The sequence below is a fragment of the Bos taurus genome, chromosome 18, assembly GCF_002263795.3.
Source record: "Bos taurus isolate L1 Dominette 01449 registration number 42190680 breed Hereford chromosome 18, ARS-UCD2.0, whole genome shotgun sequence".
NCBI classification, from domain to species: Eukaryota; Metazoa; Chordata; class Mammalia; order Artiodactyla; family Bovidae; genus Bos; species Bos taurus.
Genome location: NC_037345.1, coordinates 34,827,737 through 34,841,192, shown reverse-complemented (window position 1 = coordinate 34,841,192; position 13,456 = coordinate 34,827,737). Strand labels below are relative to the sequence as shown.

At 58.4% G+C, this 13,456-nt stretch overlaps 2 protein-coding genes and 1 non-coding gene across 7 annotated transcripts; 1 reads left to right on the top strand and 2 right to left on the bottom strand.

Moving 5' to 3' along the window:
• Positions 1-1,816: 1,816 nt before the first annotated feature.
• On the bottom strand, positions 1,817-6,352 carry ELMO3 (engulfment and cell motility 3). 4 transcript variants are annotated; one of them, XM_005218609.5, is made up of 20 exons: positions 6,106-6,352; positions 5,920-5,960; positions 5,748-5,820; positions 5,504-5,554; positions 5,143-5,312; positions 4,958-5,057; positions 4,704-4,855; positions 4,544-4,622; positions 4,365-4,415; positions 4,157-4,279; positions 3,936-4,067; positions 3,728-3,829; positions 3,505-3,613; positions 3,260-3,396; positions 2,999-3,162; positions 2,786-2,898; positions 2,590-2,694; positions 2,407-2,489; positions 2,247-2,333; positions 1,817-2,153 (listed from the first exon to the last, which is right to left on the bottom strand). In XM_005218609.5, the coding sequence occupies exons 1-20, from the start codon at positions 6,181-6,183 to the stop codon at positions 1,941-1,943; spliced, it is 2,163 nt and encodes a 720-aa protein (XP_005218666.1). In that variant the 5' UTR covers positions 6,184-6,352; the 3' UTR covers positions 1,817-1,940. The 4 variants fall into 4 exon arrangements, with proteins under 4 accessions (XP_005218666.1, NP_001095561.1, XP_005218668.1 ...); NM_001102091.1 differs by having other exon boundaries at positions 1,817-2,137; positions 6,106-6,341; XM_005218611.5 differs by having other exon boundaries at positions 5,931-5,960; positions 6,106-6,153.
• MIR328 (microRNA mir-328) lies at positions 3,385-3,476 on the top strand. Its single transcript, NR_031133.1, has one exon. It is a non-coding gene; the product is annotated as a microRNA mir-328 (primary transcript).
• Positions 6,353-6,567: 215 nt separating the features above from the next.
• Positions 6,568-13,267, bottom strand: E2F4 (E2F transcription factor 4). 2 transcript variants are annotated; one of them, XM_005218614.5, is made up of 10 exons: positions 13,060-13,267; positions 12,530-12,639; positions 12,227-12,388; positions 11,858-11,901; positions 11,073-11,134; positions 10,558-10,855; positions 9,874-10,089; positions 7,853-7,900; positions 7,594-7,638; positions 6,568-7,491 (listed from the first exon to the last, which is right to left on the bottom strand). In XM_005218614.5, the coding sequence occupies exons 1-10, from the start codon at positions 13,192-13,194 to the stop codon at positions 7,376-7,378; spliced, it is 1,236 nt and encodes a 411-aa protein (XP_005218671.2). In that variant the 5' UTR covers positions 13,195-13,267; the 3' UTR covers positions 6,568-7,375.
• Between the last annotated feature and the right edge of the window lie 189 nt (positions 13,268-13,456).

Here is a 13,456-nt window from a genome sequence, read left to right as displayed (position 1 = left end):
CTTCTTTCTCACACCTGCCCCAACAAGTGCCCCAAGCAGGTCCTAGCTTCTTCCCCACATAGTGGGAGATGCCAGAGGCTTCTCCCCAGCACAAGCCCTGGCACATGTCCCACAGCAAAGCCATGTCCATGTGAAGATCCCAGGAGCATAGTCATTAAGGATGGCTGAGTCAACGGGGTTGTTTTTCAGCATACACACATAAGACATGAGAGAGAGAACATCTCTGGGTAGGAAAGGTCATTAGAGGTCCAACCTTCTAAAACAGAGAAAGAAGCTCCTGGGCCTGGGAGCCCAGGGGAGCAGTAAGCTTAGCCTGGGAAGTCAAGGAAAGTGAAAGAAGTCAAGTCAGTGAAAGCAAAGGGAGGAAATGGGACAAATAAGCAGAAGGGACCAGGGAGGTGCAGGTGGGCAGGCCAGAGTTGGCGCTGGGTGGGGGTAGGGAGTTCCCAGCCCCCAAAGTGAGCAGGGAGGATGCCAGCTTAGACAAAGCATCAAGAACTCTGTAAGCTGCAGGCACGCTGTTAAAAGGGGTAAACCACGGCATGTCTGCATCCCAGCTCAGTTCTGTTCAGTCATGGCACCATGACCATTATCCGTGGACAACAGGGAGACACGGGAGAATACAGGAGGGGGTGATGTGTGTGTGTAATCAGGTCAGTTTCCTGTTTGAGAAAGCAGTTGGAGTAGGTGGTATTGAGAAGGCTGGAGGGGCAAGACAGGAAGCAGGAAGTCGGGAGGTTCTTGCCAAGATGATGGTGGCCTGAACGAGGGACTGGAGACATTGAGAAAGAACTGAAGGTATCAGGAGATGTAAGTGCATCTGGGTGCTCCATTTTCACCTTGAACTCAACAGGGACTATTCTCAGTGGGGTGGGAAGTCTGAATACAGGGGTGGTCACATGGGGCCCTAGATGCCCAAGTAAGAAGCATAGCTAGTGGGTGGGAAGAAAGCTCCCCCGGAACATTCTTCAAGGGAGGTGCCATACCATCAGTTTCTAGGCAACGTGGTGATGGTTAACACTTAAAGATATTTTGAGGAGACACTGGGAAGGAGAGGCAGTGAGAGGCATGGAGATCAGAGGGTGATGGCCAGCAGCTTCCAGCCTGTCTGTGGGTCCTGGGGGTGGGTGTGCTCCTCTCTGCCTCAGAGGCTTGGGGTCCGTGACCACAGCCTCTGAGCTTCGCCTCCAGCTGGCCTATCTGTGGCTCCCACCTACCCATGCTGCTGCAGATGAGTTTTAATCAGAATGCAGGCTTCCTGCACTGAATTCCATCTTGTCGGAATCAGCCTACATCCTCCCACTGGCCTGGCGGACATCTACCGGAACCCTGAGTTTGCCCTTCAGCACGAAGCATACCCAACTTCATGTCTCTCCCTTCAAGTCTCTCGAAAGCGGGCCTTTAGGACCCACAGAGAAGACAGGGGAAGGGCCAGGCAGGGTGGAGAACTAAGCTCAGACTGTCCGGAGCCTTCTGGAAACACAGCTCCCAAACTAGGCCCCTGCTAAAATTGGGGAAATACTTCCCACCCTGCCATCTCTCCCTCATCTGGCTGGCTGCCCCGCACCTCTCTCAGCTGGCGGCCCCCAGACTGCAGTCCATTCTGCTCTTTAGAGGGTGGGCTGGAGACTCACTCTGGAGAAGGGTAACAGGGCCAGCCTGTCCTCACTCTCCTTCAGAACACCAGCCCCGCAACTGGAGTTGCCCAAGTTCATGGCCCCAAGCTGTGGCCCTGGCCTGATGCCCCCTCTCATTTGCCAGCCAAGATGGAAGGCAGGTTTAGCCTGCGAAGTTCAGAGCTGGCTCGACACACATCTAAGAGCCAAGCAGACTTTTATTTCTGCCACAGCCTCTGCTGGTCAAGGCGCCTGTGCTTCTCCCCCTCCACCCTTTGCAGCCACCATGGTGGCAGCAGCTGTGGCCCTTGGCCAACCTCACTGTCAAGGTTCGGCAATGCTGCAGTCATAGCAGAAGTTGAAGTTGGTGGGGGGCGGGGGCACAGGGGGTGGTTGCTCAGGGATGGGCACATTCTCCAGCTCCAGGAGCCGCAGCTTGGTCTCCATGGTTAGCAGCTGCTCCAGGTCCAGCCGTGTCTGCTCACTGCCCATGGGATTGCCCAGCAGGGCGCTCAGCCCATCTGTCCACAGGTGGAACTGGGGATGGGGCCAGCTCCATGAGGGCCTCTCCATTTCTCCCCCTGCCCGTCTGTTCCCCTGCCCGTCTGCTCAGCCTGCCCAGATACTCACCTCCCGTTTGGACGGGGCAATGAAGTTGAGGTATGCCTCTTCCTCCCCATGGTCATAGCTGACTGAGAAAGCTAACTCACAGACGTCCTGGAGAAGCAAGGGAGCCAGGAGCGCTGAGCAGGGGCCAGTGGGAAGCAGCCCTGGTGCCCACTGAACTCACCTTGTTTTGCTTCCCAGAGCCTTTCTCCCGGACGTGGGGACAGTCCTTGCCTGTCAGCAGTGCCCTGATGTCGGCCACAGGAACTGCAGGAAAAAGGCTGGGTTGACCACTGAGACCCCTGGCGGCCCCGGGGTGGGGCGGCTCGGGGCAGCACATGTCTGCCCGCCCCAATGCCCTCCTCACGCTGCTCGGGCAGGCTCTCAGGGGTCGGTGGGCCTACTCCCTCCTCCACGTCCCCGTACTGCAGCACTTTGTGGTTGGGAGACAGGCAGCAGAACCACAGCTTGTCTGTGGGTGGAAAGGGTGGCGGGGAGCAATGAGAGGGCCTCCCCAGCCCCGCCCAGCCGCCCTCCAACCCCACCACCGCCCACACAGTGACCCTGGCGCCGCCGGCTGCTGATCTTGTGGAAGAGGGTCCCCTCGCAGAGGCGGAGCAGACGCTGCTGGCGGATCAGGCCCATAAGCTCTGGCTTCAGTTTCTCCCGAAGCTCCCTGGGTGCAGGGGAGGGGGTTCACTGAGCTGGACAGCTGGGCCTGGGCAAGGCAGCAGGGCAGGTGGGCACTAGGCCTGGGATCTACCCCCATGACTCACAGAATTGGAGGGGCCAGCGTGCCTTCCTGGTGCAGCCGCTCCGTCTGCCGCAGCCGAAGCACCTCCCCGTAGGTGAGTGCGTTCACCTTCGTTCGGAAGAGCTCCAGAGAGCTGGGCTTCAGGGCCAGCGTGCGGGCCAGCTGCTCCCGCACCACTTGCATGACCTGGGGCCATCCCAAGCTGAGCTCAGGGCCTGAGTTCCGTGCCCCAACCCCAGAACCTCTGCCCTGGCCTGGGTCTCCCCACTGCTGCCCTCCGCACCTTGTCAAAGTCCTCCTGAGTGGCCCGCATCTCCTTCCAGGTCTTATTCAGCAGCTGGATGCTCACACAGAAGAGCTCATGGAAGCTCTGATCTTGGCCAAAGAACATGGGTGAAAAATCCTGGGCTGTTTCGGAGCCTGGAGCGGGGGGGCAGGAGGGGCTCAGGGAGATAGTGTGTGCTGCCCCTGGCCCTCTCTGCCCTTCCGTCCCCTGTTCCTGAACACGCTGTGCCCAGCACCACTCACAGGGCTCCCCAACATGGAGCAGATCACACAGCAGCACAGTCAGCTGGATGCTGCTCCGCGCAAAGGGGCACTCGTGCTTGTCCTCACGGCTGCTGTTCTCTAGCACAAACTGAGGAGGCGGGAGCACAGGATGGGCTGGGGAGTCATGACTAAGCCCCGGGAGGGCCTCGCTTAGGTGCCCTGTACCCCATTCATCCATACCCCACCCCGCCCTACCACTGACCCGGCTGTAGGCGCTGGGTGCCTGTCTGGAGAAGTAGAGCATGTTGTCCAGGGCCAGCAGGCCAGGGGGCACGCGCTCCAAGTCCTGGGCAGGGTTGCTGTTCTGGGGGGCAGGAGAGAGGAAGCTGAGGAAGGTCCCAGCCCTCTGGAGCAGTAGCAGCAGCCCTGGGTAGAGGGAGGGGGCAGGGGGCTGGGTAGGGGTCACTCACAGAGAAGCCCAGTTTGCGGAACTCGCGGGCACACAGGGAGCGGCGACGGTCAGCGCTCAGCCCGGCGCCCACAGACTCCCCCTCCGGCTCAAAGGCAGCTTGGCGCAGGGCCTGCAGCTGCTCCCGCTGCTCCTGGGGTCATTGTTGGAGCGGTGGCAAGATTGAAGATTCAAAGCCAAGCTCCGGCCAGCCCCAGCCTTCTGCGCGCTCAAGGCACCTACCTGACTGTAGGGGTCCAGTGGTGTCCGCATGCGTGGCTCCAGCAGCCCCAGCATCAGGGCCTGCAGTACGTACAGGTGGTGAGCCATCTCGTCACCCAGTGGCGCTGCACTGTGGATGATGTTCTGAAGGACAGCCAGTCCACGGCTGTGAGCGTGGGCTTCCAAGGAGGGGAGTGGGGAGGGGTCTGCCAGGCCTGGTCCTTCCTACCTTGTAGATGAACTGGCGAAGGTTTCTCTGCCACAGGTAGTCGAGCATGTGCTGGTGGGTGGGAAGGGGGCTTGAGTGATTTAGCCCCACCACGAGCGCCTATTTTTTCGGCCCACTGCTCTGAGCACAGCACCCACCACCTCCTGCCCACCCCATCCAGTCACTGGATGGACGCCCACCTTACGTTCTGCAGGGGTGGCCCCCTGGAGCAAAGCTGTCAGCAGTGCCATGGCCTTGGTTTGCAGCTGCTGGTTCATCCTGGGTGAAAAGGAGGGCTCAGCCGGCCATCCAGGGCCCAGTCCTGCTCTCCTCTCTGGTCCCCCACCTTCAGACACTTACACCTGTAGGTGCACCAGCAGCCTGTCTAGCGGCACCTCGCTCTTGACCAGCTGGCCCAGGGTAGGGCTGCTCAAGGTCACATTCTCCAGCAAGCCCAGGGCCAAGGGCTGCACAGAGGCATCCATCAGGTTCATGTTCACGTAGCACACCACCTTTGGCGGAGCAGAGGCTGTCACCACCTCATCACCGTGGAAGGCCAGGCCCTGACACCTCTCCACCACCCCCACCTGTTTCCCCGAGAAAAGCCCACCCACCTTCCTAACAAAGGGGATGCTGAGTGTCTCCCAGGACACCACGCCGTGCTCCATAAGCTCCAAGAAGGCCCTCAGTGCAAGGGCCAGCACCTCTCCTAGGCTGGAGGGACATCGGAGGCTGAGCAAAGCCAGACCAGGATCCGCGGTCCCACTGTGTCCCCCGCCCACCACAGCCCTGGGCTCACTCGTCCCCATCCTCAATGATGGTGCCCAGTCTCTGAAGCCCATCACGGCTGATGACTTCCCGGGCGAAGGTCAGGTCCGGGGCCAGCAGAAGGAGGTGCCGCAGGGCTTCCCGGCGCCCTTCACGACTTTCGCTCTGCAGCCCCCGCAACAGCCGCTCCGCCTCGCGGTCCTGGCGGGGTGGGAGCAAGGGCAGAGCACAGGTGAGGAGGTAAGGAGAGGGAAGTGGGGGTGTGGGGACGCGGGTATCCGCTAGGTGGGGCACTTCTGGGCTGGAGCTGGGACTGGGCCCCCGGTCTCCAGGTGCAGAAAAGAGGCACAGCAGAGGGGCAGGGAAGGAGGGCGGGGTCGGAGGGGCATTACTGGGGCCGTGCTGAGGCACAGGATGCTGCCATTCTTGATCTCCATGCGGTTCTGGAAAAGATGGCAGAGAACGGAAAGAAGTCAAGAAGAGCCCTAAGGACTGGCTAGTTGGGGCTGTCAAGAAGGGAGGATTTGGGAGTCAGTAAAAGATCAGGTTGCAGAGAGTGGGACGATGACTGCAAGTCGGAGCCAGAGTTAGAAGGGACCACAGGGTGGAATGTGGGGCAGAGGGGAGGGGACTCACGTTCTCGGTGATGTATCTCCGGTGCCCATCCGCAAACTGCAGGGCATAGCGCTCAGAGTGAGGCAAGCTCCACCTGCAGGCAGCAGAGGCTCCGTGAGGCAGGTAGGGGGCGCCCTCTCCCTCCTGCCCCGCCCCATCCCCTACTCCTCGCCCCCGCGCGACCCGCACTCACGCGTCGCACACCTCCTTCAGCACAGCAGCCAGGGGTTTTGCCTACAAGCGGAAGAGTCACTCACAGGACGGGAGTGAGAAGAGGTTGCGGAGGAGCCTGGGGAGGGGTGGGGTGGGCTATTCGAGGGGAAGGGGGCGACCCGAAGGTAGGTGGTGGGGTGGATGGAGGCCAGCCAGGCCTAGTGACCTGGTCCAGCTGGATGAGCTGCGGGATGGCGTCACGCATCTGGACGGCGATCTTCACCACATTCCGCGGGGGCGCCATGGTCTAGCCGTAGGGGCTCTATACTTTCCAGATGTGCCACCTCCGCTGAGAGCACACCTGGCCTGGGGCCCCTGGGAACGAAGGTGTTCCTCAGCCCGAGGCTTGGCTCCCGTGGCTCAGGCTCCCACTCGCAACAAGGTGCCGCGGCCTTCCCTAGGGAGCCGGATCCAAGGCCAGTTCCGGGTTGGAGTCCAGAGAATAGGAGAGCGCCTGCCCCGCCCCGCCTCACCAAGGAGGCCCCGCCCCGCCCCAAGGTGCGGCAGGTGGGGGTGCGGAGGGCGGGCTGTCAGCACAGCCACACCTCCTTTTCCAAGAGTTGACCCACCCAGTTCCACCAACCCAGCACAGTCCCAGGGAAGGGCCCTGAAAGAACCAGACCAAAGATAGCCTTAGGCACGATCTTTATTCACTTGGACACTGTACAAATATTACAATTTCCTTTTGTTGCAAAAAGTATAAAAATAATCTTTATATAGGAATCCATCCGTTACTGCGAATCTTTCTAAATCTCTGCAAATGGCTCTAAATGAGGGTAAATGAATAAACAAGAGGGGGGCTATGGGGAGAGGGAGGCTGGGCCAATCCTTAGGGACTCAGCAGCCCAGATTCTTAGCTAGAAATCTCCATTCCTTCCTGTTAGCACCCCCATGTCAACAGGTCCTCAGGGCCAAGGGCCCAGCAGAAGGGGGGGCACACAAGAAGTCCAGGAGGAGGTTTGTGATCGGGCATGGGGAGAAGTTAAGGAGGCCAGGGGTGGTGCTGGCATGTGCCCATCCCCACCCCAGACTTCCTCCTGGAAGGGGGAAGGCCTGGCAGGTACAGGGCAATGGGAATGGACAAGTGGCCCTGTGAAGGTGATGGAGGGTCCTTGGTTCTGTGCCACTGGGTGGCAGCTGAACCTGAACTCTGGGAGGGCTTGAGGAGGATACCAGGTAGGGTAAGGCCCCCCAAAAGGAGAGGCAAACACTTTGGCTCCATGGTGGAGGGGGCTATGCTCCTTTCCCCGGCTCTCCGAGCACAGAACAGGTGGACTTGCAGGAGCAGGACTTGGGGCCAGAACTGTGCAGTGAGGGAAGGCTGGGGAAGCCAGAAGTCTGCGGCTCTCAAGCTGTAGGGGAGTGGGGAGAGGTCCCCAGGCAGCCCCCAGGTCAGACAGTCTGTGTCCCAGCCACAAAGGGCATGCTCCTGTCAGTCAGAGGTTGAGAACAGGCACATCAAAGAGGTCACAGACACCTTCACTCTCGTCCAGGTTGTAGATGTAATCGTGGTCTCCAGGGGGTGGAGAAAGGCGGAGGAGGGGTGCAAACACTGCAGAGAACAACAAGCTGAGGCCCCACAGCCGAGGCCCCACCCACGGCCACCCAAACTCTGCCCACATACACTTACCCCCTACCTTGCTGGGCCACCTACCTTCTGAGGACATCAGTTCCTCCAAGAGCTCTGAGCTCATGCATTCTGGGGACAGAGGGAGAGCTCAGTTATATCCTGGCTCCCCCCTCTCCACCCAACCAAAGTTCATGAAGGGGACCACCGAACCACCCACCAGGAACTGAGACCCTTTGCCCAGATAACAGACACAACCATAAGGTTCTCAGAAGGGCAAGAAAACAGCTCTAAGACCCAATGAACTGTGCCCCTTACCCAGCCCCCGGGAGGAACACAGCCCTACCTCGAGTGGGATCAAAGATTTCTGACAGCTCTTTCGGGAGCTCCAAAACTGAAAGACAAAAAAACCATGATCAAGGGCACAGAGGTCCATCCCAGTTCCTCTCTAGCCCTTGCTTCCCCAGATCCTATACCACCCACTCAGGGGGTGCCATACAGCTGAGATGTAGGCCCCACCCAGGCCAAGCTGGCACTATCAGTAGAGGTGGTGGCAGTGATCCTGAGTGTTAGGATACATGAGGCCATCCATGGGGAATATCTGGGAGAGAATTCATTTAGCTGATGTGGGGTGGGGAGCAGGAGAAGGAGGGAGCTTGAGTGACACCAGGGTGTCAGATCTGAATTCCTCTGCGCCAAAGGCCCACCGTTAAGTTATTGGTACAGTGCTTCCAACTCAGTGGTTCAGCAAGACAACACACCCCGCTTTCATTTCTAGGTCCAGAGTGTATACCCTGTCTGATGGAGGATGCCCTGTGTGATGAAAGGATGTCCTGTCTATCCCTACCCTAGCTAAGTACCTACTTGTGCCAGGCTGAGACCACACCCCAGGCCAGGTCACTTGGCGGAGAAGGAGGCACTCTTAAGTAGGGAACAGTGCTACAGGGTGATGATGCTGCTACAAAGGTCCAACCAGGACACACATGGGAAACAGGGAAGAAGTGTTGGAGCCTGGTCAGCAGGGATTTCATATGCCAGGTTTAGGGGCTCTGGTTTTATCCAGTATACCTGAGGAAGCTGTTAAAAGAATTTTTGTAAATAGAGAAAAGCCAGTCAGGGTGTGTTTCAGAATCAGGCAGGGTAAAGACAACAATGTTGAAGAACTTAAGACAGAGGTGGTAGCAGTGATCCTGAGTGTTAGGATCCATGAGGCCATCCATGCGGGATGTCTGGGAAAGAATTCATTTAGGTGATGTGGGGTGGGGAGCAGGAGAAGGAGAGAGCTTGAGTGACACCAGGGTGTCAGGTCTGGGTGACTAGGGCCAATGGTTGGGTACTCACAGAGATGGAAAAACAAGTTCCAGTTGAGGACACATAGAAATGAAGTGCCCATTGGATGTGCAGAAGGCACATGGACACAGAGGTAAGGTTCAGGCAAAAGAATTCCGAAAGACGGAAAGACGAAGGGTGGGATTCACCTACCCACAACTGGGGCCCTCCACAAGTGTGACATGGGCCAGAGATCTGGGAAGCCAGATGTAAAAAAATGCCAGGGAGAGGTCAGAAGAAGAAGTCAATTAACAGAGAAGAGCCAAAAGCTGACATTATGGATGCTAAAAAGGGAAAAGAGCATCAACACAGAAAAAGAGAGGACCAGAGTAAATCACCGAGAAACCCACTGAAGCTAGCTGGGCAGGGCTGGGTGATTGATCAAGAGCAACACTAGTATGGAATGGGGTGGAGGAGTTAGGGCTGGGGTCCTGACTGCTGCAACCTGAAGCTTGACCAGGGAACCAGAATATGGAATAGAATGGAGATGACTATTTCAAGGAGTCTAAACACAGAGATAACAGGGAAGGCGAGAGAGAGAGACACAGAGGATGAAGTGTCATTTAATGAAAGACTTTAACAGTGCTTGAGGGCCGAGAGAATGAGTCCTGGAAAAAGCCAACACTCAAGTCACAGGATGACTTGAGTGTTAGGATCCATGAGGCCATCCATGCGGCTGCATGACGAGGGGACACCAGACAGATGACACTGTTTCTCCTAAGACACTCACTGCCCCACTTTGGGGCCTGAGGGCCATACCACAGCTCATTCCCTAGGAGAGCGCTCCTGCCTTCATGAGACCTGAGTCCAAGGGGTGGCAGGCAGGGCTTGAGAGAGGACCAGGAAAGGGGACAAAGGGGCACCTGCACCAAGCGAGAGGCCAGGCTCCTTGCCTTAGCTGGCAGAGCTCTAGCTGATGGCAGGGGGCTGGCCAGCTTTGACAGAGGAGATAGGAGAGTTCGGTTCCAAGCCTGATTCTATTGAACTAGGTCTTTCTGAGGCTGGGTTCTTCCTGCTCCCAAGGGTACAAATACTCACCACCTGTGGGGTCTGCCTTGATGGGCTCAAAGGAGGTAGAAGGATTGGGTCCAGATGAACTGCTGTTGCTGCTGCTGCTGCTGCTGTCCAACAGGGCAGAGGACTGCAGCGGCCGGGTGTCCAGAGCTGCCAGGCCCAGCGGGAGGGAGCTGAGCTCACCACTGTCCTTGCTCTCGGTTCCATGGCCTCCACTCACTGCAACCACATCCCCCAAACCTGGTCACTCAGGGACAAGAAGCAGGATATTGAAGCTGGCCATGCTAGAATCCACAGCCAGGATGACTACAGCCCTGTCCTCGGCCCAAGGAGACTTAGGCATGCTCACCCTCCCAGGAAGGTAATATGAAAATCAGTCACTGAAGGAGATGGGGCATGAAGCCCACAGGAGGGAGACTCACAGATGACTGCTGCAACCACACTTCAAGAGGGGTGCCAGGGCAAGTGAGACACAGGCAGACCTGGTGGAAAACTGCCACCACTAATGCCCCTTCACACAGTCACAATGTCCCTGTTAAAAAGGGCTCAATGGCTGCACCAGCAAAGAGAGGCCAGCGGGGTGGGGGTGGATGGTTAAGATAACCTCTACAGGGTCTCATTCAACTCTGAGAATTTCATCTTGTCACAAAGAAATATTGCTTCTTGGGTCCCTGAATCCCTCATTACCACATACCCATTGTGCCTCACCTGGAATCTCAGCTGCTGGACCAGCCACCCCCTGGGCCTCAGTGCTGCTGGGGACAGGGTTGGGGGTGGTCGCCTGGGGACTGCTCGGGCGTGAGGCATCCTGGGGCTGGGCCAGGGAAGGCTTGGGTAGAAGCGGAGGGGTGGAGACAGCAGGCGGGTTCTGGAGCAGGTCTTCGGGTGGTGGCACAGGCACTGCCACAGGCGGTGAGCTCCATGCCTCCTTGTTCACCAGAAGCACCTCAATGGGGCCGCTTACACTCTTCAAGTGAATCTGGTACTTCTTCTGCCCATTGAGGCCCTGGAGGTGGGGGTGGAGGACAGGTGGAATTGGAAGCAGATTTGGCTCCTGCCTGACCCTGGGCCAGGGACAGTATCCTCTCCCACCCTGGGCTGCCCGTTCTCCTAGATAACTTCAAACCCTAGGCCTCCCCTTACCTGCCCCACCCGCGACTTATCGGGCTCCACAGCCAGCACCCGCCCTCAATCCACCCTACCCGGCTGGGCTGAGCACCCACCTCTGGGATGGGCACCTCCAGGCTGGTGCCCGACGGGGCCCGGATGGCAAGGAGGGTGTCTCCTAGGATGACAAAGAGGATGGATCAAGGCCCACGGGCTCAATTTGAACTGGGAATGGGGTGCCTATCCCTCAGAACAAGGAAGATCATAGTCCCAGAGGGGCTGAACAATAGGCTTCACTCACTCCCTATCGAGGATGGGGGAGAGAACTAAAGCTTTTCTCTCCTAAGAACCCAGAGGTCAGTAACCAGAAAATCTGGGTTCACTCACGTGCAGCAAAAGATTAGTGGCCATGGGCACCTCATTCAATTGATGGGGCTGCTCCCTAGGCAAAGACGTTCCGGCCAAGGCCAACATCTCTTCCCCAGAAACAGCCTGGGAGATGCAAGATGGACAAGGAAGAGTTTCTGTACCTACAGTGCAACTAAACTACAGGTTGGAAGTGGGTACCACTGCCCCTTGCACACAAGCATACACAAACAGGCATACACACTTTCTCCCCTCGTATGCTCCTGCCACACCTGAGAAGCCAAACCTAGGGGGCAATGCAGGTGGTGGCTGACCCAGGGACCCAGTCCAGGCTTCCTGTACCCTCTCAGCATGGTTAGCCTCCATAGGGTCCCAGAGATCCTCAAATCCAGGATTTACTCTGTCTGGATCTTCTTTGAGCAGGCCCCAGGAACCCTCTTAAGAGACCGAAGTCTCTCAAGCACCGAGTCCACTGCTCAGGGCTGTGGCTCAGCCCAGTCCCACCCCCATTTCCCCCTACCCAGGCTCTGCTCACCAGCAAAGCATCTGCAGATGTCCTCATGAGTCACGTAGGCCAAGGTGTGGGGGTTAAGGAGAATGGCTGATGCCCTGCCTATGGTGACAGACAACTGACACAGCGAACACCCAGCTTTGCAGTGGAGGTCTGACATACACGCTTACAAAAAAAGCCCTGAGGCCTGGGGTCTACATGGGGGAGGGATCACAGGCCAAGACTGTGGGTGGAGAGGCTCCGAGGAGGGAACCCGAGGCTGAAACCTGGCCAGGAGCTGGAGGACCATCCTCCCAAGCGGGACAGAGACTAGGGGACCACAGAGCAAACCCAGCTGGACTAGAGGGCCCATCGCCCACTCCCCAGGAGCCAGGACCGCCGACAGGAGGATATCAGCTGTTGTGCACGTCCTCTGTGACGTTCCGGATGCTCTGCTGCACCCACACCTTGTGCTGGTCTAGCTCTTGCTCCCGCTGCTGCAGCTCCTCGATCTCTGCCTTGAGCTCGATCAGCTTGTCCGCAATCTCCCGGGTATTGCAGCCAGGCCCCACACCCCTGAATCCAGGAAGGAGAGCTGAGGCGGGCTGCCTGGCACTCTGGGTCCCACGGTCCCTGTTCTCTCTGACACCCTCCACCCCACACCCCTGACACTTCTGGGTAGGAGATCCCATTGCCGTCCCCGGTGCCCCAACTCACTTCCACTGGATGCTATTCTTGGATTTTTTCTCGATCAACCCGATACCTTCCAGTACGTTAGTAATGTCATATATCCGCCGCTTCTGGCGCACAGCTAGGGTGTCAGCTGCCTGGCAGGGAGAAGAGAATGGAAAATGCTCAGTCCCACTCTCACGGGGGACTCGGTCTGGAGTAGTCTGAAAAGCGGGTGGCGTGAATTCTAGCCCTCCTCTCCAGGCACTACAGCAGCTCAGGACTGTGGGGCGGGAAGGGGCCAGACGAAGCCTGAGCTGATGTTCCGATACTCTTTTCCCCACACCTGCTGGAGAGGGCCACGAGGACTAGCACCCGCAGCCCCAAGCCTGGCACAAAGCTGACATCCGATGAACAGCCTCAGCCGAATGAATGAAACAGCTCCCGGCCTCCCGCTTGTGAGAAGCACATGTATGGCGGCCTGCTCTGAGGGCTCAGCTGGGCCGCCCCGGGGGTTCCCTCTACCGGCTCAGGCCTGGTCCACCATCCCCCCTGTCGCCCCTTAGCCCGGGCCGCACCAGCTTGAGGTCAAGCACGCCGTCCTTGGCTTCCTGCAGAAGCGACACGAACTTGGTAGTGAGAAGTCCCAAGCTCTTCTCGTGCCGGCTTGGGGTGCCTGGGGGCGGCGGCGCCTGTGGCCCGGCCTCCGCCATCGCGCCCGCCCGCCGCCTCCCCTCAGCCAGGCCAGGCCAGGCCGGCGCCGCCGCCACTTCCGCTTCCGTTCCTGGCCGCTCGGCCGCCGGCGCCAGCCTCGCTACTTCCGCTTCCGCTTCGTTCCCTTCCAGGGAGTCTGTCACAATTCCTCTCAGCAGACATGGCCGAAAAACTTCAGGGACCATCAACAAATGTCCAACCGCCGAAGAGGACGAAAATAACCCCAGGATCCCGGAAGACAGGTGTGGTCGAGGAAGCATG

Excerpts from the sequence above, each read along its gene's own strand:
- ELMO3 (XM_005218609.5), bottom strand. The coding sequence starts at position 6,183 with ATGGCGCCCCCGCGGAATGTGGTGAAGATCGCCGTCCAGATGCGTGAC. Across the intron at positions 2,695-2,785 it reads CAGCAGCCGGCGGCGCCAGG|ACAAGCTGTGGTTCTGCTGC; the intron begins GTCACTGTGTGG and ends TTCCACCCACAG. Across the intron at positions 2,334-2,406 it reads GCTCTGGGAAGCAAAACAAG|GACGTCTGTGAGTTAGCTTT; the intron begins GTGAGTTCAGTG and ends TTGCTTCTCCAG.
- E2F4 (XM_005218614.5), bottom strand. The coding sequence starts at position 13,194 with ATGGCGGAGGCCGGGCCACAGGCGCCGCCGCCCCCAGGCACCCCAAGC. Across the intron at positions 12,640-13,059 it reads GCGTGCTTGACCTCAAGCTG|GCAGCTGACACCCTAGCTGT; the intron begins GTGCGGCCCGGG and ends TCTCCCTGCCAG. Across the intron at positions 11,902-12,226 it reads GAGGACGTGCACAACAGCTG|CTTGGCCTACGTGACTCATG; the intron begins ATATCCTCCTGT and ends TAACCCCCACAC.